This window comes from Amblyraja radiata, chromosome 27 (assembly GCF_010909765.2).
Source record: "Amblyraja radiata isolate CabotCenter1 chromosome 27, sAmbRad1.1.pri, whole genome shotgun sequence".
NCBI lineage: Eukaryota > Metazoa > Chordata > Chondrichthyes > Rajiformes > Rajidae > Amblyraja > Amblyraja radiata.
The window spans coordinates 6,779,769-6,806,209 of record NC_045982.1 but is presented as its reverse complement, the minus strand read 5'-3'; the positions used below and the strand labels follow the sequence as shown (position 1 = coordinate 6,806,209).

General features: G+C 44.5%; 1 protein-coding gene across 3 annotated transcripts in view; it reads right to left on the bottom strand.

Annotated features, from left to right (window-relative positions):
* Positions 1 to 12,228: 12,228 nt before the first annotated feature.
* The window catches only part of hivep3 (HIVEP zinc finger 3), a 270,815-nt gene continuing 256,602 nt past the window's right edge, over positions 12,229 to 26,441 (bottom strand). For 2 of the 3 annotated variants that reach the window (XM_033045001.1, XM_033045003.1), the window contains 3 exons: positions 24,865 to 24,963; positions 19,311 to 20,371; positions 12,229 to 14,443 (listed from right to left, as the gene is read on the bottom strand). In XM_033045001.1, the coding sequence (XP_032900892.1) occupies positions 13,487 to 14,443; positions 19,311 to 20,371; positions 24,865 to 24,963 (2,117 nt within the window). In that variant the 3' untranslated portion in view covers positions 12,229 to 13,486. The remainder of the gene's footprint in view (positions 14,444 to 19,310; positions 20,372 to 24,864; positions 24,964 to 26,441) is intronic. The other variant, XM_033045004.1, reaches the window with a different exon arrangement.

The following is a 26,441-nucleotide window of genomic DNA, read 5'->3' as shown; positions in this document are numbered from 1 at the left end:
ACTTGTTCAACCTTTCTCTGTAACTTAGTTGCTGAAACCCAGGCAACATTCTAGTAAATCTCCTCTGTACTCTCTCGCCTAATTATAGGAAGGATGTCAACAAAATAGAGAGAGTACAGAGGAGATTTACTAGAACGTTGCCTGGGTTTCAGCAACTAAGTTACAGAGAAAGGTTGAACAAGTTAGGGCTTTATTCTTTGGAGCGCAGAAGGTTAAGGGGGGACTTGATAGAGGTCTTTAAAATGATGAGAGGGATAGACAGAGTTGACGTGGATAAGCTTTTCCCACTGAGAGTAGGGAAGATTCAAACAAGGGGACATGACTTGAGAATTAAGGGACAGAAGTTTAGGGGTAACATGAGGGGGAACTTCTTTACTCAGAGAGTGGTGGCTGTGTGGAATGAGCTTCCAGTGAAGGTGGTGGAGGCAGGTTCGTTTTTATCATTTAAAAATAAATTGGATAGTTATATGGACGGGAAAGGAATGGAGGGTTATGGTCTGAGCGCAGGTATATGGGACTAGGGGAGAATACGTGTTCGGCACGGACTAGAAGGGTCGAGATGGCCTGTTTCCGTGCTGTAAATTGTTATATGGTTATATGGTTATAAGACCCTTCTTCAGACTGAGAGTCAGGGAAAGGGAAACAGGAGATAAAGACAGTGATATAAAGAGAGATGTACCAAATAAAAGAAAGATTTGCAAAAAAGTAATGATGATAAAGGGAACAGGCCATTGTTTCCTGTGGCCTTGGTGCAAACGAGTGGCAGACAATGAGACTCAACAAGACGGCTTTGGGGGAGGGTGGAGAGAGAGGGAATGCAAGGGTTACTTCTCTAGGTTTAAAAAATCTCTAAATATAGAGTCAGCCAGTTCTGATGAATGCCAAGTATTCATGGACCTGCTTCATTCAATGATGTTGCCACTTTGACTCTGAGAGATTTTCAGATATGGAGCATGCTGTGTTCGGCCTTGCAAGCTGTCATTTTACGTCGAGGAAACTGTTATCTAACACTCAGCCGATAAAGCTTTTCTCCAGACACCCGGGCAGGCTGCCAGAGAATTGGAGCGGAATTAAATTTGAACTATTAGCTTTCAAAACAAAACTCGGCAGCTCCAGCAGAAAGAATGACAGGGAAGAAAACCTGGCGATGGGACATTTTATGGAAGATGTCCCCTAATGGTGGTTTAACAACCCTGACCCAGGGTGAAAGGCTAACTCTACAGCCTTTGGTCTCAAAGTGCTGGAGTAACTCAGCAGGTCAGGCAGCATCTCTAGAGAACATGGACAGGCGATGTTTTGGGTCGAGACCCTTCTTCAGACCTTTCCCGACCTGAAACGTTGCCTATCCATGTTCTCCAAAGATGCTGAAACAAATAACTGCAGATGCTGGTTAATACACAAAAGGGCACAAAGTGCTGGAGTAACTAAGCAGGCCAGGCAGCAACTCCGGAGGACATGGATAGGTGACGTTTAGGGCGAAACAGCCATGTTGTCTGTCTGACCCGCTGAGTTACTCCAGTACTTTGTGTCTTTTTTTTTGTAAACCTTTATCTGCAGTTCCTTGTGTCTGCAGCTTTTAGTTGTAGATACGTTCGGCCCACCGAGTCCATGCCGACCAGCGATCCGCACACATTAACTCCACCCTACATACACAAGGGACAAATTCCAATTATATCAAGTGTTCAAGTGAGTTTATTGTCATGTGTCCCTGTATAGGACAATGAAATTCTTGCTTTGCTTCAGCACACAGAACATAGTAGGCATTTACTACAAAACAGATAAATGTGTCCATATACCATGATATAAATATATACACACATGAATAAATAAACTGGTAGTGCAAATAACAGAAAGTGGTTGCTAATAATCAGAGTTTTGTCCGAGCCAGGTTTAATAGCCTGATGGCTGAGGGGAAGTAGTTATTCCTGAACCTGGTTGTTGCAGTCTTCAGGCTCCCGTACCTTCTACCTGAAGGTAGCAGGGAGATGAGTGCGTGGCCAGGATGGTGTGGGTCTTTGATGATACTGCCAGCCTTTTTGAGGCAGCGACTGCGATAAATCCCCTCGATGGAAGGAAGGTCAGAGCCGATGATGGACTGGGCAGTGTTTACTACTTTTTGTAGTCTTTTCCTCTCCAGGGCGCTTAAATTGCCGAACCAAGCCACGATGCAACCGGTCAGCATGCTCTCGACTGTGCACCTGTAGAAGTTAGAGAGAGTCTTCCTTGACAATTCGACTCTCCGTAATCTTCTCAGGAAGTAGAGGCGCTGATGAGCTTTTTTGATAATTGCGTTAGTGTTCTCGGACTCATGCCAATTACCCAGCGTATTTACGTCTGTACGTCCTTGTAATGTTGAGATATTGTACCAAAAAGATCCTTTTTATAAAGATCTTCTTCTTCTTCTTAAGGGCCTGTCCCTCTTTCACGACCTAATTCATGACCTTTTTAACTCGTGGACATTTTTCATCATGTTGAAAAAACGCCCCGACCTACTTGATGCCACGAGTACTTACGACTAGCATCACGTCCTGCTGCGGCCTCGTGATGACCATGCTGCAAGTATGAGTTAAGTGCAAACCCGGCAGAGGTCGTGAATTAGGTCGTGAAAGTGGGACAGGCCCTTTATCGAGTCATCACACAGGATTAGAAGTTGTTCAGCCAGAGCTGAACACACTTCTCATCATCTGCATTCAATGGTATCTGTCTTGTCGCTTCTTGTGCGTGGTGGGGGAAAGATTGGTGGAAACAGAGCCGCCACATGAACGTTCTTTCCTTGACCCCTACGATCTACTAGAATATTGGCTGGAAGAAAGATCTGTGTGAGCTTGACTACTAATCAGAGAGATTCCTTTGCCAGTAGTTAAGAAGTAAATGTGGAGCTCATGGGAAAGGAATGTGTCGACAAAGACACAAGTTTTGAACCAGTTTGTGGGTTTTTTTTAGGCCCTTTCACAACCTCCCTACTTCTGAAAATGGATGAATATATCTCATCAGTATGGCATGAATTTAGTTGGGTGGGCATTTCATCATCAAGAGCGTGCCGTAAAGTTGCCACCTTCCAGCGCCAGAGACCCTAGTTCGATCCTGACTATGGGTGCTGTCTATATGGAATTTGTACATTTTCCCCGTGACCTGTGTGGGTTTTCTCTGGGTGCTCCGGATTCCTCCCACACTCCAAAGACGCGCAGGCCTGTAGGTTTACCGGCTTGGTAAAATTGTAAATTGTCCCGAGTGTATGTAGGATATTGTTAGTGTGCGGGGATAGCTGGTCGGTGCGGACTCGGTGGGCCGAATGGCATGTTTTCGTGTTTTACTCAAAACGAAACTAAAGTGAGTATGATCGGATTAAAGTCATGCGTAATGTTTTACCGTGCACGCATGGACTGAGGAATCGGGTTAATGGCGGTGGGGAGGATTGATGCTGGTGAGCATGTTGCGGCCCTCTGGAGGTTCAGAGGTCGGCTGCAGGAGGTGACCAGTACATGGAGGCTGAGCGGTGGCTGTGTGAGGCGAGGGGACGTTGGGTCGAGGTATTGGCGGAGTGGGCCGCTGGAGGCCTTGCAGCAGCCTAGGCATCGCGTGGATCGGGCGCTGCACGGAGCAGCAGTGGAGGACATTGACAGCATCTCCAGGCCAGGCCGACCTCTGCAACGCCGGCCCAATGCCTCCGCCAAGACAATGGGCCTTTAAGGCCCAGATAAAACGATACTTTTAAGAACTTGAGACTTGAAGGCCATTAGGTGGCGCCAGATAGTCAAGTCAAGTCAAGTTTATTTGTCACATACACATACGAGATGTGCAGTGAAATGAAAAGTGGCAATGCTCGTGGACTTTGTGCAAAAGGACAAACAAACAACCAAACAAACTACAATTCATATTAAATATTGTGGGCAGAAGTAAAAAGGGGTAAAAACAGCAATTTTTTAAAAAAGCATTAGTGGTTCAGTAAGGTTAGTCCCTGGTGAGATAGGAGTTTACAGTCCTAATGGCCTCGGGGAAGAAACTCCTTCTCAACCTCTCCCTTCTCACAGCATGGCAACGGAGGCGTTTGCCTGACCGTAGCAGCTGGAACAGTCCGTTGCTGGGGTGGAAGAGGTCCCCCATGATCTTATTGGTTCTGGAGTTGCACCTCCTGATGTATAGTTCCTGCAGGGGGGCGAGTGAAGTTCCCATAGTGCGTTCGGCCGAATGCACTACTCTCTGCAGAGCCTTCTTGTCCTGGGCAGGCCAAATCCCAAACCAGATTTTAATATTTCCGGACAAGATGCTTTCCACAGCCGCTGAATAGAAGCACATGGCATATACAGTGGCTTGCAAAAGTATTCATACCCCTTGAACTTTTCCACATTTTGTCACGTTACAACCACAAACGTAAATGTATTTTATTGGGATTTTATGTGATAGACCAACACAAAGTGGCGCATAATTGTGAAGTGGAAGGAAAATGATACATGGCTTTCAAATTTTTTTACAAATAAAAAACTGAAAAGTGTGGTGTGCAAAAATTTTCAGCCCCCTTTACTCTGATACCCCTAAATAAAATCGAGTGCAACCAATTGCCTTCAGAAGTCACCTAATTAGTAAATAGAGTCCACTTGTGTGTAATCTAATCTTAGTATAAATACAGCTGTTCTGTGAAGGCCTCAGAGGTTTGTTGGAGAACATTAGTGAACAAACAGCATCATGAAGCCCAAGGAAAGTCAGGGATAAAGTTGTGGAGAAGTCTAAAGCAGGGTCAGGTTATAAAAAAAAATCCCAAGCTTCGAACATCTCACGGAGCACTGTTCAATCCATCATCCGAAAATGGAAAGAGTATGGCACAACTGCAAACCTACCAAGACATGGCCGTCCACCTAAACTGACAGGCCGGGCAAGGAGAGCATTGATCAGAGAAGCAGCCAAGTAACTCTGGAGGAGCTGCAGAGATCCACAGCTCAGGTGGGATAATCTGTCCACAGGACAACTATTAGTCGTGCACTCAACAAATCGGGCCTTTATGGAAGAGTGGCAAGAAGAAAGCCATTGTTGAAAAAAAGCCATAAGAAGTCCCGTTTGCAGTTTGCCACAAGCCATGTGGGGGACACAGCAAACATGTGGAGGAAGGTGCTCTGGTCAGATGAGACCAAAATTGAAGTTTTTGGCCTAAATGCAAAACGCTATGTGTGGCGGAAAACTAACACTGCACATCACCCTGAACACACCATCCCCACTGTGAAACATGGTGGTGGCAGCATCATGCTGTGGGGATGCTTTTCTTCAGCAGGGACAGGGAAGCTGGTCAGAGTTGTTGGGAAGATGGATGGGGCCAAATACAGGGCAATCTTGGAAGAAAACCTGTTAGAGTCTGCAAAAGACTTGAGACTGGGGCAGAGGTTCACCTTCCAGCAGGACAACGACCCTAAACATACAGCCAGAGCTACAATGGAATGGTTTAGATCAAAGCATATTCATGTGTTAGAATGGCCCAGTCAAAGTCCAGACCTAAATCCAATTGAGAATCTCTGGCAAGACTTGAAAATTGCTGTTCACAGACGCTCTCCATCCAATCTGACTGAGCTTGAGCTATTTTGCAAAGAAGAATGGGCAAAAATTTCAGTCTCTAGATGTACAAAGCTGGTAGAGACATACCCCAAAAGACTTGCAGCTGTAATTGCAGCGAAAGGTGGTTCTACAAAGTATTGACTCAGGGGGGCTGAATACTTTTGCACGCCACACTTTTCAGTTTTTTATTTGTAAAAAAATTTGAAGACCATGTATCATTTTCGTCCCACTTCACAATTATGCGCCACTTTGTGTTGGTCTATCACATAAAATCCCAATAAAATACATTTATGTTTGTGGTTGTAACGTGACAAAATGTGGAAAAGTTCAAGGGGTATGAAAACTTTTGCACACCACTGTATATATACATGGCAACTCTGTGTACTGCCTCTGTGAAATCTGCTATTCTTTTGGGCATCACTTAGGTAGCGGTATAGATGCTGCCTTACAGCGCCAGGGACATGGCTCTGATCCTAACTACGGGTGCTGACTGTATGGAGCTTTCTTGTTCTCTCTTGCTAATAATGATCTATTCTACATTTTCCTTGATCTCCATCCCATTTGATGTTTTGTTCTCACACCTTACACTTCCTTACCTCCATCTCCCCCTTCCCTGAATCTCAGTCTGTAGAAGGGTCTCGACCCGAAACGTCTCCCATTCCTTCTCTCCAGAGATGCTGCCTGTCCCTCTGAGTTACTCCAGCATGTTGTGTCTATCTTCGGTTTAAACCAGCATCTGCAGTTTCTTGCTACACATAAATGATCTAATACTTACTTCACTTCATTGAAGTGAAGTAAGTCTCCGCGGTCTCCGGTGGGGAAGAGCCGACTCTGGACTTACCTGGACTTGTACCTTGTCCTTTTACCATCTGGACGCCCGCAGCAACGGCTGCGGAGGGTTGAGGTCCCGACCACGGGGGAAAATGGAGGAGGACTGGCCAAATTGTGTGCCTTCCACCACAGTGATGAATGCTGTGGTGGATGTTTATGTTAAATTTTTATTGTGTTTTTGTGTGTGTTCTTTATAATTGTACCGCTGCTGACATATTCATTTCACTTGCACATAAACCGTATTGTATTGTAAGTTGTTGCTCTCCATTCAAATGAATGAACTTTCTGTCCCTGCACCAGATCAAACAGGTACCGGTTCAGTGGGTGCTTAGGCTGCTTTGATTAATTTGTTTTTCCAAAAAGATGATTGAGGACTAATTACCCATGATTAAAAGATGAAAGTGATTACGTTTCTAAACTCTCTTCTCCAAGACTTGTACTTTAGACTTTGGAGTTACAGTGTGGAAACAGCCCCTTCGGAAAGCCAAGCGATCACATGGAGAACAAGCAAACTCCACACAGACAGCATCCGAGGTCAGGATCAAACCTGGGTCTCTGACACTGTGAGGCTGCAGCTTAATCAACTCTGCCACTGTGCCGCCTGCATCTTTGCATGTTTTCACTGCAGGGCTTCTAGCCTGTAGAATTTCCTCCCAAAGCCTGGAAGCTTCAAGTTGAGGAAGGACATCCTTGATGTAAGCTGTAAGGCAGCAACTCTACCGCTGCGCCACCGTGGTTCTGTGTTCACAGTCCTGTTATTGTTGCTGCAAGTAAGAATGTAATTGTTCCATTGTTGGTGCCTATGACAATTTCAAGAGAGAGTTAGATTTAGCTCTTAGGGCTAAGGGAATCAAGGGATATGGAGAAAAAGCCAGAACGGGGGTACTGATTTTGGATGATCAGTCATGATCATATTGAATGGTGGTGCTGGCTCGAAGGGCCGAATGGCCTACTCCTGCATCTATTTTCTATGTTTCAATGAAACACTCCTGACTCTTGCCGCTTGACTATTGAAGGGGTTTGCATAATCTGGCCACCACCCTTATCCAACCATATGTATGCTGAAAAGGAGCGTGTGGAGCAAGCTCGAAGATCTCTTTGTGGTTCACTGACCAATTAACAGGACTGACTCATGAAGTTCTCCACCCGTAGAATTCACAATAAGTGTATTGAACTCTTCGTGACTTCATGAATGTGGTACAGGTTGCTACTGGTGCATTGGGCCATTCCTTGGGTTGCTGGAGCCTTTGTTGATCAGTGGCTGAGATGGCTTAATGTAGAAGTGTCATTGTAGATAACACTAGTCCAAGTGAAATTCCTGTGTGGTTTTCATTATCCGATACCTTACGATACAATACGATAGAACTGTATTTGTCCCTGGGGGGAAATTGATCTGCCAACAGTCATAAAACACAAGATACATGAAACACAAAATTAAAGCACCCTCAGTTCTATCCTACACACTAGGGACAATTTACAGAAGCCACCTAACCAACAAACCTGCCACAACGTTTTGTTTAGTTTTAGTTCAGAGATATAGCACGGAACACCGAGTCCGCACCGACCAGCAATCCCCGCACATTAACACTGCCCTATGCACAATAGGGACAATTTTGCATTTATATCAAGCCAATTAACCTACAACCTGTACGTCTTTGGCGTGAGGGGAAAACCGGAGCACCTGGAGAAAACTCACACATTCACAGGGAGAACGTGTAAATTCCATACAGACAGCACCCATGGTCAGGGTCGAACCTGTAAGGCAGCAATTCTACTGCTGCGGCCTTTGTCTGGACACTACTGCTGCGGCCTTTGTCTGGACACTCCTACAAAACATTATTGCAATCCGGTGAGCTGTTCATTACATGACACACTCTTGAAAGCTGTGACAATAAGGACACTAGAATATGTCGGAAACATACCCGGAATCATTTCAGGTCAAGGCGTATCTGTGAAAAGAGAAACAGAATTAACGGTTCACATCAAAGACTCTTTAACAGTGAGTGAACAGCTGAATTTTCACAGCGTTTCCTGTTTGTATTTCAGATTTCCAGCATCTTCTGTTTACTGATTTTCAATTAAAATAACGTGCAATGTTCACGACCAATATTATTCACGTTACATATAGTCATAGAGTCATGCAGTGTGGATACGGGCCCTTCGGCCCAACTTGCCCTTACCGACCAACACGTCCCATCTACACTCGGCCCACCTGCCTGTGTTTGCCCCATATCCCTCTAAGCCTATCCTATCCATGTACCTGTCCATTGCTTCCTAAACGTTGCGATAGTCCCTGCCCCAACTACCTCCTCCGGCAGCTCGTTCCATACACCCACCACCGTTTGCATGAAAAAGTTACCCCTCAGATTCCTGTTGTAAACTTAATGCTCTCTTTGCCAGAAACGTCCATTGCCTTTTTTCGTTCCATTTTTGCAGATGGCAGTGATTTGCTGACTCATTATACATCTGGGAAAACTTTGAGTCCAAACTGGTTTCTCTTCTCCATCTGAAGAGTCTTAAGATCACATGGTCAATGTCATCGATCAGCTATACTGAGGAAGTGCTTCGAAGATTTTCTTCAAACTGCGGTTGCCTGACTTTCCTAATCCCCAGCTGCAGTGCATCAGTCACTGGCCTGTGAGACTGTCCGTTTCTGCCGGCAAGGGGCCATCCATAATATTCTTCAGGAGACACCAAACATTTCAGTGCAGATTTTTTTAGTTTTAGAGATACAGCAAGGAAACAGGCCCTTCGGCCCACCGAGTCCGTACAGACCAGCGAACCCCGCACAGACCAGCGATCCCCGCACAGACCAACGAACCCCGTACAGACCAGCGAACCCCGTACAGACCAGCGAACCCCGCACAGACCAGCGATCCCCGTACAGACCAGCGATCCCCGCACAGACCAGCGAACCCCGCACATTAACACTACTCAACACACACTGGGGACAATTTTACATTTACACCAAACCAATTAACCTACAAACCTGAAGGTAGACGAAAATGCTGGAGGAACTCAGCGGGTGATTCACGGTACCTCTGTACATGTGACAATACTAATTCCAAACCTCAAATATTGTGATGTAAAATTCCATATTTGAAGTATATTTATCTCTTGGATTTTCCTGTTTTTAGTTTTCCTCCTATTTGGTCTATCGTATTTTTAGACCATTGAATCGTTGACTTAAGAATTTACAGACCTGATCTGGCATGCCCAGCCAAGGACCGTTGGCAGGAGTATACTGTAAAGCACTCTAGGTTATACCTGACACACAGGGCTTCAGTTTTCTATCTTAGGCAGTCTCCTTCCCAATCGGCCTCACCAGGCTCAATTTCATAGTAACATTCATATATGTTGAGTTTTTTAGTTTAAATCAGAGATGCAGCGCAGAAGCAGGCGAGTCCACATCGACTAGTGATCCCGTACACTAGTTCTATCCTACACACCCCACTTTTCTTTCCTTGCTCCCAGTTAGCATTGAGACCAGAGCTTGTGCTACACAATCCCCGGCACCTGGGCCAGGGATGAAAGGTTTAGTTTAGTTTTAGTTTAGAGATACAGCGCAGAAACAGGCCCTTCCGGCCCACCGAGGTCCCCCCCCCCCATATCAAAACTATCGTACACAAACTAGGGGCAATTTTAGAAGCCAATTTACCTAGAAATCTGTACGTCTTTGGAGTGTGGGAGGAAACTGAAGATCTCTGAGAAAACCCACGCGGTCACGGGGAGAACGTACAAACTCCGTACAGACAGCACCCGTAGTCAGGATCGAACCCGGGTTTCTGGCGCCGAAAGCGCCGTACGGCAGCAACTCTACCGCTGCGCCACCGTGCACCGTTATAAAGTTTAAAGATAAAGCTTCAAGGTAGCCTGATATATTATAACGTGAAAGATTAGGATGGGAGGGTGGGTGGGTGGTTGGTCTTGCAACACCCAGAGCCAGGAGAATGACACAACCCTGGAAACACATGAAGTTTGTAAAATTTATTCCAACATGCTTTTAAAAAAAGATGCCCGACTCCTTTACCAGCCTTGACGTTTGGTAAAGACAAATATAATACCTGTGAAAAACATTTCCATTCACAGTACACATGTGCAGATATACAATAGGGATCACAGACGTCAAATACTGACTTCTAGATTTCTGTTTTGTTTTTTTTTTCTTAATTTTTTTTTCACCTTTTTAAAAATGTATTTCCATTTATTTTACAACCAGCTCTGTGCTTTTGTTACCTGCATTTATCTATGGATATAACCCCATACAAGTGTTGCAAGGTGCAGTATTAGAAATCGATGTTTCAAAATAATTCCAGGCAATGTTTCCAATTACATAATACAACTGTACATATTTACAATTTTTCGTTTTAGGAATGTATTGCCATTATTTTTATTTTTTTTAAACAAAATGTATAGAAACTCTATCTTTTAAACTGACAATGATTATTTTTTTTTTTTAAGATTACACACAACCTCTGAAAAGGAGAACAAACAACACTCTTGAAAAATATCAAATTTACCAAGACCGATATCACGTTAACAGTTCAAGAAGTAAAGTGGGATTAAGTGCCGAACTGCTGATATCATGCAAGTGTACATTTTAAGATCTTGCTTCTTATTTTCCCCTAAAAAGGCTTCAAGACCGCCAAGTACTTTGGCAACAATTTGGTTTCTTTTAAAAAAAAGAGACAGCACCCCTTTTCATTAGGGACTTGTACATATTGGGGGTTTGGGAGATAAGCGAAAATAGTGCTTGTTTTCAAATCCGCTATCTGGTTAATTTTGTGAGAATAAGGTCGAGTCATTCATTTGAAAAAAGTCCCTCAATGGACCTGACATTGGTCATGTTATTTTTCCGCGCTCAACTTTTCACTGGAGCATGAACGGGATGGCACAGCGACTCTTGGCGTCCAGAAGCAGGGAACCTGTCTCTTTAAGTTCATCACATGCGTAGCGGAACGAGGTTTACCAGGTCTTAGCGGAGTGCTTTCCAAAGGCAAGCATACAGAATGCATAGAGTGATGGCCATTTATGTTTAGTTTAGCTAAGAGATACAGCGCGTAAACAGGCCCTTCGGCCCACCGGGTCCGCACCGACCAGCGAATCCCCGCACATTAACGCTATCCTGCACACACTAGGGACAATTTACACTTATGTCAAGCCAATTAACCTACAAACCTGTACGTCTTTGGAGTGTGGGAGGAAGCCGAAGATCTCGGGAACAAAACCTATGGGGAGAATGTACAGACAGCACCCGTGGTCGGGATCGAACCCGGGTCTCGGGCGCTGCAAGCACTGTGGCAGCAACTCCACTGCTGCGCCCCGTCCCTTGTAAAAAGGGAAATAATTTTGGAGTGAAAAGGTTACGTGGGCAAAATCTGTGCATGTCCCGAGATGTGATATCACCACTGCTATAATAATGGGATTTAGAGTAGCAACATCCAAGTACAAAATAAAAATGAGCTTGATAAACCTTGAGCCGCTGCAGTTTGATGGGGAACTTGTAGATTTACATTAGCTAACTAAATTTAAAATAATACTGTGCTGAAGCATTTTAGTGCAGCCAAAATGGTGGAATGTCAATAGAGCAAATATGAAACTAACGAAGTCTTTCACATCAACTATATTCCATCGGAAAGTGTCTGAAATGCTTCGAAGTGCATCACACATACATTATACTTTTTTTTTCAATATTACATTCAATAGAACTGATCAAAATATGGCATACTGTGGACAAAATAATTTTCTTTTGAGGCAAGGTACAAAAAAAGACACTGCTGATAGGGCAGTCCACCAATAACAGACCTCAACCTCTCAATTCCACACCTCCCCCCCACCCCCACCCCCACCCCCACCCCCAAAAAGGCCACAACACACATCAAAAATCAGAACAAGTAAAAGGTTCTCCAAAAGCATCTTTGGACTTGGGAACTGTGCATCCTACAATTTCTTATTAAAAGTTTATGCATCTCAAAAGTTATTAACAGTGCTAGACAAGAGAGGAAAGAAGAAAAAAGTCCATCTGGTTAGCCCTCTACCATCCTGGTTGTCGCATGAATCAATGGTAATGGAGGTTTGTGAATGATTGCAGGCATCGATGTTGCATCTGCGGCCTCGGACACGATGCCTCATTCAGTGGAGTGCTTAGGGAGGCAAAGGTCCAAAATCGGCCCGTGTGCTACGAAGCAGACAGTTTGTGGACCCTGCCTTAGAGATTTGGATTTTTTTAACGTCAGTATACTAACGGGTTGTGTCTGTGGTTGATTGGAAAGAAAAGGCTTTCTCCAATACAAAGAAAAAAAACAAACACCTCGTCACAGTCTGGGTACTGCCCAGTTAAATCCCAGCTTTACACCTGTTGCGCGCCTGACATTTAATGCCCTCTGCAACACATAGAAATTGCACTCTGTCCAGACTTTTGGAAGGGGTTACATGTGAAAGAATCCTTACAGGATAGCCTAAGTGCTTTGAGTCAATCGTCGCAAAAAGGGAAACACAACCACGGTCAAAAATAAAGCAATTTTTTTTTCTGTCGTCATCATTTCTGTTTAAGAAGCGGTAAAAAGCGTACGTTAAGACCACCAGGATGCTGGGAAAATGATTCCATTTTTTTTAAACAATTAAATACAGAATACAATAAATATGCCTCATAGATCTATCTCTGTACACAGGAGCAGTTTACATTTGATCGATATAAAAATATGTTTTCAGTGCGTCATCACACTAACGTTACTTTTCTGTCCCTTTTGTTTCACATTCTACCCATGGACGTCTCAAATGAGAAAAGACAGCTACTACGAATCGATTACATCGCTCTTGATAAAATATTCACAGCCTCAATGTTTTTCTTTTTGTCCCCCCCCCACCCCTCCCCTTTTTTATATACTTGGAGACACAAAATAAGGGAGAAAGGCACAAGTAACTGTGTACATTTAAATAATACTGGACTCGGACAATTTTAAAACAGGAATCGTTCTGGTGAGTTTGGTCATGTTAACAGGTGAATGCGTCGTATGAACAACATCTGTGAGTCTGCTGAAGGAGAACTAGTGTTGATGAATGCCGTTCCATTTTCTTCATCGGCGAGCCAGCATGTTGGTGGCTGTTATACGCTTCATGTTTTATCGTCCTTTTGTGCATCAGGGTGCTTGAAGCCTTCACCCTTCGACTCTGGGCTGCTTCCCATTTGCATTCTAACCGGTGGACACTGCCCACCTGGAGTAGTCCTGCCAGCACTGGTTTGGAAAGTGTGAGTGGGACTCACGGACTCTGACGAGCTGCTACCACTGCTGCCTTGCGGCGGGTGCAGGGCGGCTAAAGTGCGGGCCGATTCATAGTAGGTGTCCGGACACCCAAACTGCGTCGTGCTCGGGTCCTTTGAGGTTCCTTCACTGCTGGTCGAAGACTTTGGGGTTTGCTCCCGGCTAGCGCTGGGACTGTCCAGTCTGTCGGAGCCGGCTTCTTTTCCTGAGCGGCTCAGAGCGGCGATAGTGCTGGGTTCGGTATGAATTGGTACCCTGTATTCCTCCTGTTTGTACAATGCTGCTTCTTTGAGCTCAGCAGTCTCTGTCCTCTGCAGAGCGACGCTCTGCTTACCGCTTCTGCTCGGAGAAGGTGCCGTGATGAGAGGGGCCGTGGGAGCAGACGGGAGCTGTACAGGCAAAGGTTCGGAGGTCGCTGCTTCAGCTGACGTGGACTTCGGCAACACCTCTTCTTCTATATGTACCGTGGCCTCCGACCTGCTTGCACTGAATGGGCTGGATGCAGACAGGCTCACAGGAAACCCTGGCTGGAGAGAGGCTTGTGAAGGCACCAAACCTGAATGGCAGCCTGGCCTTGACTGAACCATCTGAATCCCACCGATTGGGATCATGGGGTAGGGTGTCCTGACCAGCTGTTGTGAGTGCAGAGGAAGATGACTGAAGACATAATCCTGTACGCTCCCAGTTAGCCCACTGTAACTTTGCCCTTCCAGTGCTGTCTGAGTATTTCTCGATAAGCAAAAATGCAAGGCTTGAGATGGTGTTGTTGGTTGCTCGTGTAAGCTGCGGAATCCCATTCCAGACATCTTCTGTGGAAAAGAGAATGAAGAGAAGGTTATACATCTTTGTTTCTTGGTAGTGGGACTATCGTTATTCAGTGACACTACTTTCACAATCGCAGTTTAGCTCGCCCCGTTACAAGAAAGATTGATCTGAATATTGATTTCTTTAACTTCAAGTAAACCTTGCATCCCCTCTCTCTCCCTCTCGATCCCCCACCCTAGTTGTCTTACTAGTTTCACTGTTGTCCTGTTGAGTTGCACAGCCTGCATAACTCGTTATCACGTAGCCCACAGCCAACAATGGACCATTGTGGGCTCCACTTTGCCTTGAACATCATTATTTTTTTTTTTTAATTTGCATATCTTTCATTCATTTGTTCTTTTTTTAATTTTAATTTTTTAATTTTAAATAAATCGACACAAAAAAGAAAAGGGATATGTTAATAAGAAACACTCAAATAATACACAAAAGAAAAATACAAAAATATACAGAAACAAAATAAATATTAAATATATATATATATATATAATACAACCATACCATCAGTCACACACCCCACCCACCCCACCCACCCCACCCTGGCTAATTAAGAGTGAAGAGTGCACCTCCACATAACAAAATTTAACAAGCCAGGCCTTAGTCCAGCGCTGCCTTCGCTGTAAGGCAGCAACTCTGCCACTGCGCCACCTAAAACTACCTTATAACTCTGTGAAGGTTCCTTGGAACGTTTCTTGCATTGAAGGTACAATATAAATTCATACCCATTGGTCATTCCATGCAACACAAATGATGTAAGTACAGTTCAACTTGCAGGCACCATTAGTAATAAGGATCAGATACAGAGGGCAGTCACTAATAAATCCAAAAGGAAATTCAGAAGAATCTGCCACAATCTGAGGGTGGTTTAAACTTGGAAATCACCTACCGCTGGGAGAAGCTCGAGTGTATAGAATTTAGTTTAGTTTAGTTTAGTGATACAGCACGGAAACATGCCCTTCGACCCACTGAGTCCACGATGGGTCCGGTCCACTGACCTGCGATCCCTGCACATTAACACTCTCACACACACTGGGGACAATTTACATTTATACCAAGCCAATTAACCTACAAACCTGTATGTCTTTGGAGTGTGGGAAAAAACGGAAGACTTCGGAGCGAACCCACGCAGGTCACGGGGAGAAGGTACAAACTCCGTACAGACAAGCGCCCGGATTGAGCCCGGGTCTCTGGCGCTGTAAGGCAGTAGTTCTTTACACGCTGCGCCGCATTTAAGGGGAAGTTTGTTCAATTGGCTTCAGTAATGTTTCATCACTGCCTTGTTTGCCCCAGACTTTCATTCACTGACCACTGGCTGATGATCCCTCTGCATTATATTAAGAGCTTCATGCCAAGTTATGGTATAGTGAAAAACGTGGCAGTTAATGAGGAAATACGACAGAAAAAGGGAGAATAATATGAGAAAGGGAAGAGGACATGAAAATGGCAAGCAAATATATACAGAACAATTTGGCACGGGAGTCGATCATTCTGCATTTTCTGACCATCTTCCACACGTATAGAAAAATCAGACATTGGCTTCAATGTAAAAGCAACATGAAAAATGCAGGAAAATATTTGAGGTTCATCCATCCAAAAACGAACCAATGGATGTAGGAAAGAAATGCAGATGCTGGTTTAAATCGAAGGTAGGCACAAAATGCTGGAGTAACTCAGCGAAACATGCAGCATCTCTGGAGAGAAGGAATGGGTGACCTCTGAATAAGGGTCTCGACCCATAACATCACACATTCCTTCTCTCCAGAGATGCTGCCCGTCTAACTAATCAATGAATCTGTCAATTATCCATTCCTTAGGTCAGGTACTTAGATGAGCCTGGATTGACACCTGGAAGTATGATGTTGTGGCGATCAGTGAAACATGGTTGCAGGAGGGCTGTGATTGGAAACTAAATATTCCAAGATTTCGTTGCTTCAGGTGTGATAGAGTTGGAGGGGCAAGAGGTGGAGGTGTTGCATTGCTTGTCAGGGAAGATATTACAGCAGTGCTTTGGCAGGATAGATTAGAGGGTTCGTCTAGGGAGGCTATTTGGGTGGAACTGAGAAATGGGAAAGGGGTAGCAACACTTATAGGGGTGTATTATAAACCGCCAAATGGGGAGCGAGAATTGGAAGAGCAAATATGTAAGGAGATCGCAGATATTAGTAGTAATCACATGGTAGTGATTGTGGGAGATTTCAATTTTCCACACATAGACTGGGAAACACATTCTGTAAATGGGCTGGATGGGTTGGAGTTTGTAAAATGTGTGCAGGATAGTTTTTTGCAGCAATACATAGAGGTACCTACTAGAGAAGGGGCGGTGCTGGATCTCCTGTTAGGAAATGAGACAGGTCAGGTGGCAGAGGTATGTGGGGAACAGTTCGGGTCCAGTGATCACAGTACCGTTAGTTTCAATATAATTATGGAGAGGGTCAGAACTGGACCTAGGGTTGAGATTTTTGATTGGAGAAAGGCTAACTTTGAGGAGATGCGAAAGGATTTAAAAGGAGTGAATTGGGACATTTTGTTTTATGGGAAAGATGTAGAAGAGAAATGGAGGACATTTAAAGGTGAAATTTTAAGAGTACAGAATCTTTATGTCCCTGTTCGGTTGAAAGGAAATAGTAAAAATTGGAAAGAACCATGGTTTTCAAGGGAAATTGGACACTTGGTTCGGAAAAAGAGAGAGATCTACAATAATTATAGGCAGCATGGAGTAATTGAGGTGATTGAGGAGTATAAAGAATGTAAAAAGAATCTTAAGAAATAAATTAGAAAAGCTAAAAGAAGATATGAGGTTGCTTTGGCAAGTAAGGTGAAAGTAAATCCAAAGGGTTTCTACAGCTATATTAATAGCAAAAGGATAACGAGGGATAAAATTGGTCCATTAGAGTCAGAGTGGACAGCTATCTGCAGAGCCAAAAGAGATGGGGGAGATATTGAACAATTTCTTTTTTTCGGCATTCACCAAGGAGAAGGATATTGAATTATGTGAGGTAAGGGAAACAAGTAGTGTAGCTATGGAAACTATGAGATTCAAAGAAGAAGAAGTACTGACACTTTTGAAAAATATAAAAGTGGATAAGTCTCCAGGTCCTGACAGGATATTCCCTCGGACATTGAGGGAAATTAGTGTAGAAATAGCAGGGGCTATGACAGAAATATTTCAAATGTCATTAGAAACGGGAATAGTGCCCGAGGATTGGCGTACTGCGCATGTTGTTCCATTGATAAAAAGGGGTCTAAGAGTAAACCTAGCAATTATAGACCTGTTAGTTTAAGTCAGTGGTGGGCAAATTAATGGAAAGGATACTTAGAGATAATATATATAAGCATCTGGATAAACAGGGTCTGATTAGGAACAGTCAACATGGATTTGTGCCTGGAAGGTCATGTTTGACTAATCTTCTTGAATTTTTTGAAGAGGTTACTCGGGAAATTGACGAGGGTAAAGCAGTGGATGTTGTCTATATGGACTTCAGTAAGGCCTCTGGCAAGGTTCCTCATGGAAGGTTGGTTAAGAAGGTTCAATTGTTGGGTATTAATGGTGGAGTAGCAAGATGGATTCAACAGTGGCTGAATGGGAGATGCCAGAGAGTAATGGTGGATGGCTGTTTGTCAGGTTGGAGGCCAGTGACTAGTGGGGTGCCTCAGGGATCTGTGTTGAGTCCACTGTTGTTTGTCATGTACATCAATGATCTGGATGATGGTGTGGTAAATTGGATTAGTAAGTATGCAGCTGATACTAAGATAGGTGGTGTTGTGGATAATGAAGTAGATTTTCAAAGTCTACAGAGAGATTTATGCCAGTTGGAAGAGTTGGCTGAAAGATGGCAGATGGAGTTTAATGCTGATAAGTGTGAGGTGCTACATCTTGGCAGGACAAATCAAAATAGGACGTACATGGTAAATGGTAGGGAATTGAGGAATGCAGTTGAACAGAGGGATCTAGGAATAACTGTGCACAATTCCCTGAAGGTGGAATCTCATGTAGATAGGGTGGTAAATAAAGCTTTTGGTGTGCTGGCCTTTATAAATCAGAGCATTGAGTATAGAAGTTGGGATGTAATGTTAAAATTGTACAAGGCATTGGTGAGGCCAATTCTGGAGTATGGTGTACAATTTTGGTCGCCTAATTATAGGAAGGATGTCAACAAAATAGAGAGAGTACAGAGGAGATTTACTAGAATGTTGCCTGGGTTTCAGCAACTAAGTTACAGAGAAAGGTTGAACAAGTTAGGTCTTTATTCTTTGGAGTGCAGAAGGTTAAGGGGGGACTTGATAGAGGTCTTTAAAATGATGAGAGGGATAGACAGAGTTGACGTGGATAAGCTTTTCCCACTGAGAGTAAGGAAGATTCAAACAAGAGGACATGACTTGAGAATGAAGGGACAGAAGTTTAGGGGTAACATGAGGGGGAACTTCTTTACTCAGAGAGTGGTAGCTGTGTGGAATGAGCTTCCAGTGAAGGTGGTGGAGGCAGGTTCGATTTTATCATTTAAAAATAAATTGGATAGTTATATGGATGGGAAAGGAATGGAGGGTTATGGTCTGAGTGCAGGTAGATGGGATTAGGGGAGAATACGTGTTCGGCACGGTCTAGAAGGGCCGAGATGGCCTGTTTCCGTGCTGTAATTGTTATATGGTTATATGAGGTCCTCAGCTGCCCTGCTGGGTTACTCCAGCGAAGATAGACACAAAATGCTGGAGTAACTCAGCGGGACCGGCATCAACTCTGGATAGAAGGAATGGGTAAAGATTCTGGTCGAGACCCTTCTCCAGACTCCAGCACTTTGTGCTTTCTTGTATAAACCAGCACCCGCAGTTCCTCATGCCTACCTTTATCTTACTTACCATTTTAACTTCAGACTGCTCCTGTTCTTTGCTGGATTTCCGTTGAGGTAGACCCAATAAAGGTGAACCAATGTGCTGTGGAGGAGCTGAGGAGCTGTGGCTACTTTGCCAAACCGGAGTGTGGCATCTACTCGGCAGTTCATCTTTCACTGGAGACTGGTGTCTGAGAGACAGCCGTCTAGTTGGGGAGACATCTCCTGCTGGAGATAGGCACCTTACAGGCAACGTTTTTATGCTTGATGACAAAGTTCGTCCAGGAAATACTTCCCTTTCTGGTGACAAATGTGCCCTGGGTGACACTCTCCCAGCCGACACTTCTATCCTCGGGGATAGGCATCTGCTGGACGACACCTCTCTTCCTGGAGATAGATGTTTCCTCGGTGACATACCTCGGTCTGGTGACAGGCATCTCCTGGGCGACAATTCCCTGCCTGGCGAGAGGTGTCTTGGAGGCGACGTATCTTTTAGTGAGGACGGACGTTCTTTTAGCGTTGCCTCTCTCGCCGGCGATGAGCGTCTTCCTGATGGGCTGTCGCTGCCTGGACACAAACGTGACGCCTCTCTCTTTGGGGACCACGGCGATGGGTCTATGGATGGTGAGATGGTTGCACTTGGGATGCTGTGCCTCTTCAGCGCGGGGTCCCCATGCCCTGATGGAAAATGCTCAGCGGATGGCAATAAAGGCATAGGAGTGCTTCCTATCTGCTGGCTCTGTGAGATGCTGTGACATGCAGGAACAACAGGTGACTCTGTGGCTCGAAGCTGAGATGATGACATTGGGTAACTCATCAACGAATACTGACTGGTTAAACTAGATCCCTGCTTGGAGGCGGTTTCTAATGAAGATAACGAGGTCTCCCCTCTGGAAGATCCAGCTGTTTGAGGACTGGCGCTCGCAGTCTCCGAAGACTTCACAAATGGTTCCTCCTCTTCCTCCTCTTCATCATCATCTTCATTATCATCGTCATCATCTGACTCCTCAACATCCGAAAACTGGTGATCTTCTGCCAGATCTGTACCCTCGCTTTCTTCTGCTATCTTCGTTGGCTCTTCACTGGTTCCTGAAGTGAAAGAGATTAGTAAACATCAGTATCACAAATGATGAAAAAAATCCATTGACAAGGCTTCCACAGCCTTCTGTGGCGATGAATTCCACAGAATCACCGCCCTCTGACTAAAGAAATTCCTCCCCATCTCCTTCATAAAGGAACGTCCTTCAATTCTGAGATCCCGAGGAGATGAGGAGGTATTTCTTCAGTCAGAGGGTGGTGAATCTGTGGAATTATTTGCCACAGAAGGCTGCGGAGGCCAAGTCAATGGATATTTGTAAGGCAGAGATAGATAGATTCTTGATTAGACAGTAGCTCTACCGGCTGTGTTGCCCCATTGCAGAAGCTTCGTGTTATTTGTGTGATGACTCCCAGTCCTGGACTGTTAATTTATGAGACCACTCATGTTACTATCCAAATGCTGGCTGCTAACAAAAAGCTTCACTTATTCTGGTCCTTAGAGTAACTGTGGAGTGCGTTGAAGAATAACAAATCAATTTCAATGCACATTCCTCAGGCTCAGCTCTCTCACCTTGCCACAGCTGCCCAGGTTAGTGATTCCAAGAGACAGTGTTCAATTCTGCTTAAGTGCAGCCACAGAAATGAAAACATTTTACATCAAAACACTAATCGTACCGACATAGCACGCTCATTAACTGCACCAGCGCAGTCTGCCTGACCAAGGAACTTTGTGCTTTCTACATCAACACAGCCGATCCTTGCGACCCCCCTCTGAGAACATTAATACTACATGCCCCCGCAATTAGCAGTTATGGTCTGAGCTGTCTCCGACCTGTGTTCTGGAGTACTTTCTTAAACCAAAGATAGACACAAAAAGCTGGTGTAACTCAACGGGTCAGGCAGCATCTCTGGAGAAAAGGAATAGGTGACGTTTCGGGTCGAGACCCTTCAGGGGAGTGGGAAAAGAGAGATATAGACGATGGTAGAGAGAGATGTAGAACAAATAAATGAAAGATGCAAAAAAGTTACAATGATAAAGGAAACAGGTCATTGTTAGAGTGAAAATGAGTTACCGACAATGAGACTCAACAAGACGACTTATCTATGTCTCTCTGTTCCTTCAAGATGTTTCGGAACCCACATGCACAACTTTGTGCCTTTAAATGAGCCAGCAATCTGATTACAAATATCACTTCAAGCATTTCCTTAATGATGACACTTCTGAGCTTCCCTTCACAACACATCTGATTACAGAAGGGACTAGGTCCGCAGGGACAACACTGAATTCTTTATAAGAACACAGTGTTCTTTACAGAACTAGGTTCTTCTTCAGAAGCAACTCATCCTCAGAAGCAAACATTTTGATTTCGGTTTTTTGACTGCTTCGCCCGAGTTAGAATGGAACTGACTGCTGCTAATTCTACCTGAAAACTGTACTGTTCTTGGTTTGATTTTGCACACATACTTTCTATCACACAACCATATCCCACTCGTGTTTCTCAGGAGAAACTAAGCTGCTATTTTCAGGGATCACCATTATAGTTTCTGTTCACAGTTATCATGGGTCTCTCTCCTAAACCCATTCTCCTGCCTTCTCCACAACTCCTGACACCCGCACTAATCAAGAATATATCTATCTCTGCCTTAAAAATATCAATTGACTTGCACAGCCTTCTGTGGCAAAGAATTCCACAGATGCACCACCCTCTGACTAAAGAAATTCCTCCTCATCTCCTTCCTAAAGGAACGTCTTTTAATTCTGAGGCTACTGTATGTCCTCTAGGCCTAGACTCTCGCAGTGTTGTCAATAACAAGACCAGTTCCTTGCCTGCTTGTCGTGATCATGGGGTGGTGTGCTTTCTGATGGAGCGAGTGTGATTTTCCCACATTTATTCTTCCAGAGAAATCCAATATCCTCAAGGGCATAACTGGAAATTCTACTTTCTGACTGTGCACCTCAGAAGTATCATTATGTTTCTTCAGCTAAATAAAGCAGCAACCTCATTTTAATCCAAAATTAAGATTTAAGATATGGCAAATGCATCTTTGAAATGTTTTGTTTCGTTTAGTTTAGAAATATAGCGCAGAAGCAGGCTGTTCGGCCCACCGTGTCCGCGCTGACCAGCGATCCCCGCACACTTACACTATCCTACACACTAGGGACAATTTTATAACTTTTTCTGAAACCAATTAACCAATAAACCTGTACATCTTTGGAGTGTGGGAGGAAACCGGAGCACCCGGGGAAAACCCATGCGAGTCATGGAGAGAATGTGCAAACTTCATACAGACAGTACCCATGGTCATGATCAAAGCCGGGTCTCTGGCGATGTAAGCGGTAACTCTACCGTTGTGCTATCGTGCCGCCCTAATGTTAATTCTTTGTCTCTATGCTGACACTGAGGGATTAAAACTACACCAGAAATCTAAAATAAATAACTATCTAAAGATTGCAAGTGAAAGTCAATTCTCCATTTGTTTTTTTCACTGCAATCCCCAGCCATGACAGGATGTGTTATCTCATCAATCAACACCTGCTTCTGTTCAAAAGCACTTGGAAAATGTCTGGCGCGGAGGTTAATTTCTGGGACAGAATTAAACACGTATTGCATCTGATACTCTGCAAGTGCAAACTCACTCAGGTGATGCTTCACATGATAGAACGGTAACAATCATTCGGGGAGCTTATTTCATGGGGAGCAAATGGACAATAATCGCAGTTTTGCCAAATTGCTTATGATAGGGGCAAGCAAGGATTGTTATCTCAGACAGTTTTTCATGCATGTGAACTATCCACCATGTACACAGGGAAATTGTTAACCATTTCTGCCAAATAAAATGCTTAGATATTCCAGATTCAACTAAAAAAAAAAGGCCTGCATTCAGATCATAAGGTTACAAGTGATAGGAGCAGGATTAGGCCATTCGGCCCATCAAGTCTACTCCGCCATTCAATCATGTCTAATCTATATCTCCCTACTAACCCCGTTCTCCTGCCTTCTCCCCATAACCCCTGACACCGGTACTAATGAAGTACGGTATCAGATGGCATCTTTAAGTTAGTATCACATGGTTTTCTATTCTTATTTGCTATTGGGTAATAGAGTCATAGTCATACAGCAAGGAAACAAGGCCTTTCGGCCCAACTTGCCCATGCCGACCAAGATGCCCCATCTATACTAGTCCCACCAGTCCACGTTTGGCCCATATCTCTCTAAACCTTTATATTTAGCTAATTCCAGTGGCACAACAATAGAGCTGCTGCCTCACAGCGCCAGAGGCCCAGGTTCGATCCTGACTACAGATGCTGTCTGTGCGTAGTTTGTATGTTCTCCCTGTGATCGCTTGGGTTTTCTCCGGGTGCTCCGGTTTCCTCCCACATTCCAAAGAGACGTGCGGGTTTGTAGGTTGATTGGCTTTGGGAAATTGCCGCTTGTGTGTAGAATGCTAAAGTGGGAATAACACAGAACTCGTGTTACGAGTGAGTGGTGGTCAGGGTGGACTCAGTGGGCCGAAGGGCTTGTTCCCATGCTGTTTCTCTAAACTAAACTAAAATATTTAGCACTATTTAGCTAAATGGCTGAAAGTAATAAATCTAACTGCATCTCCCTTTCTCTTTAATGTAGACCTTAAACAGTTCTGCTTCCTTATCTAGTATCTCCATAAGTGGGTCAAATAGTGTCTGATAATACTCCTGTGATTTTCCCTGCAATGTTTTACAATGTAATATACAAAGGTAGATTGTCATGCACAGGCATTGTGGGCTGAAGGGCCTGAACCTATTATTCCATGTTCTGTGCATCTTCCAGGTATTGCTTCTTGCTTTGAAGATTTTTCCCAACATCTTTTGTAGGTCAATTGGCTTGGTATAATTGTAAATTGACCTTTGAGTGTGTGGGAGAGCACCAGGGACTATACGAGGGTCTGTCCTAGTGCTATGTGCGGGGACCGCTGATCGGCGTGTGAAGTGCAGTCACAGTTGTGATTCGGGAAAGACTGTTTGGACCCAGCAAATGTAATAATAATAAAAGAATGGCCATCTTATCTATCTTCAGTGAGAATGAGGGGCAAACACAGCACAGGGCACTATCTACAACTGTGTGATAACACTATATCAGTCACTTAGAAAAGCACAGCACAGGAACAGGCCATTCTGGGTCGAACATGATGCCAACATAAACTAATCTGAAGAAGGGTTTCGGCCCGAAACGTCGCCTATTTCCTTCGCTCCATAGATGCTGCTGCACCCGCTGAGTTTCCCCAGCAATTTTGTGTACCTTAAACTAATCTCATCTGTCTGCTCCATACCATTCCATTCCATTCCCTGCATGTGCCTATCTAAAAGCCTCTTAAACATCACTATCATGTCAGCCTCCTGTGCATCATAGGGACTGTCCTATACTATGGACTGTCTTAATGCTATGAGCAGGGATCGATGGTCGGAGTGGACTCGGTGGGCCAAAGGGCCTGTTTCCGTGCCGTGTCTCTAAACTAAACTAAAACGATTCTTGCTGGGGTTAGATGACGCAATGAGCCCGATGTACCTTCTTCAGATTCCAGGTCTTCCATTAAAGCAACAGTCACTCCCATCTCCTGGCACTTTTTACTGTGAGCCTTTGACTTCATGTGCTTCGTCAAATTCCCTAAAGAACACAAACAGTGATCAGTCCAGCTGCGTTGTTGCAATAAATCACGCCTTGCCCCACTCAGCTACTGCTTGGCTGAAGTTGCCCATTCTCTACTCAATCAACGTCCCAATGAAGCTGATCCGACTCCTTGGGCAATGTACTCCCACTAGTTCATAAATGAACACAGCGACACTAAGCTGGACGTGCCTCTCCACTGCCGATCTATCACACAGCAACTGTAATGCTGTCATCTGATGACTGAATTGCGAACATCTTCTATTTCCCCGTTTAATTATTGTGCGGCCGTCATTTAATGACTGCTGGGGTTTCAGGGATGAGAACTTGTCACCCTGCGAACTCATTTGGGTACTCGCCTACCCTTCTGCAACAAGTCAAGCTGGAAAGGGTGCAAGGAAGATTTATGAGGATGTTGCCAGGACTCGAGGGCCAGAGCTATTGGGAGAGGTTGAGCAGGCTAGGGACCCTATTCCTTGGAGCACAGGATGATGAGGGGTGATCTTATAGAGGTGTTTAAGAAGGAACTGAAGATGCTGGAAAATCAAAGGTACACAAAAATGCTGGAGAAACTCAGCGGGTGCAGCAGCATCTATGGAGCGAAGGAAATAGGCAACGTTTCGGGACGAAACGTTGCCTATTTCCTTCGCTCCATAGATGCTGCTGCACCCGCTGAGTTTCTCCAGCATTTTTGTGTATCTTCTAGAGGTGTACTAGATCATGAGAGGAATAGATCGGGTAAACGCACATAGGTGAATCGAGAACCAGAGGACATAGGTTTACGATGAGGGGGGGGGGGGGGGGGAAGATTTATTATAAATCTAACGGGTAACTTTTTCACACAAAGGGTGGGGGGTGTACGGAATGAGCTGCCGGAGTAGGTAGTTGAGGCAGGTACTATTGCAACGTTTAAGACAGGTACATGGATAAGGCACAGGTTGAGAGGGGATACGGACCAAATGCAGACAGGTGGGACTAGTGTAGATAGGACATGTTGGCCAGAGTGGGCAAGTTGGGCTGAAGGGCCTGTTTCCACGCTGTAAGACTCCATGACTCTAAGTCTAAGTCCACCCACTGCACTGGCACAAGGGAGGGCAGGGGTAAACAAACGCACCAGGCGAAGGGTGGCGTTGATCCATTCAGCCATGTGGCTCCAGGATCGATTCCCATTCTTTCCAAAGATAGTCCCATTACTGGGCAGCAAAGGTGAAAGACAGTCGCACATTAATCCGGTGTTTTTTAAAACCCTAATGGCCTCCCACTTTCTTTTACAGCCAAAAGAATATTTGCAAAGTGCCGTCACTGTGTGTGGTTCGGGAAAGACAGCAGCCAATTTGGACACAGTAAGTCTCCGTGAATAATATTAAAATAATGGCCATCTTATCTATCTTCAGTGAGAATGCGTGAGGGGCAAACACAGCACAGGGACACCATTTAAAACCGTGTGATAACACTATAACAGTCACATGGAAGGGTAT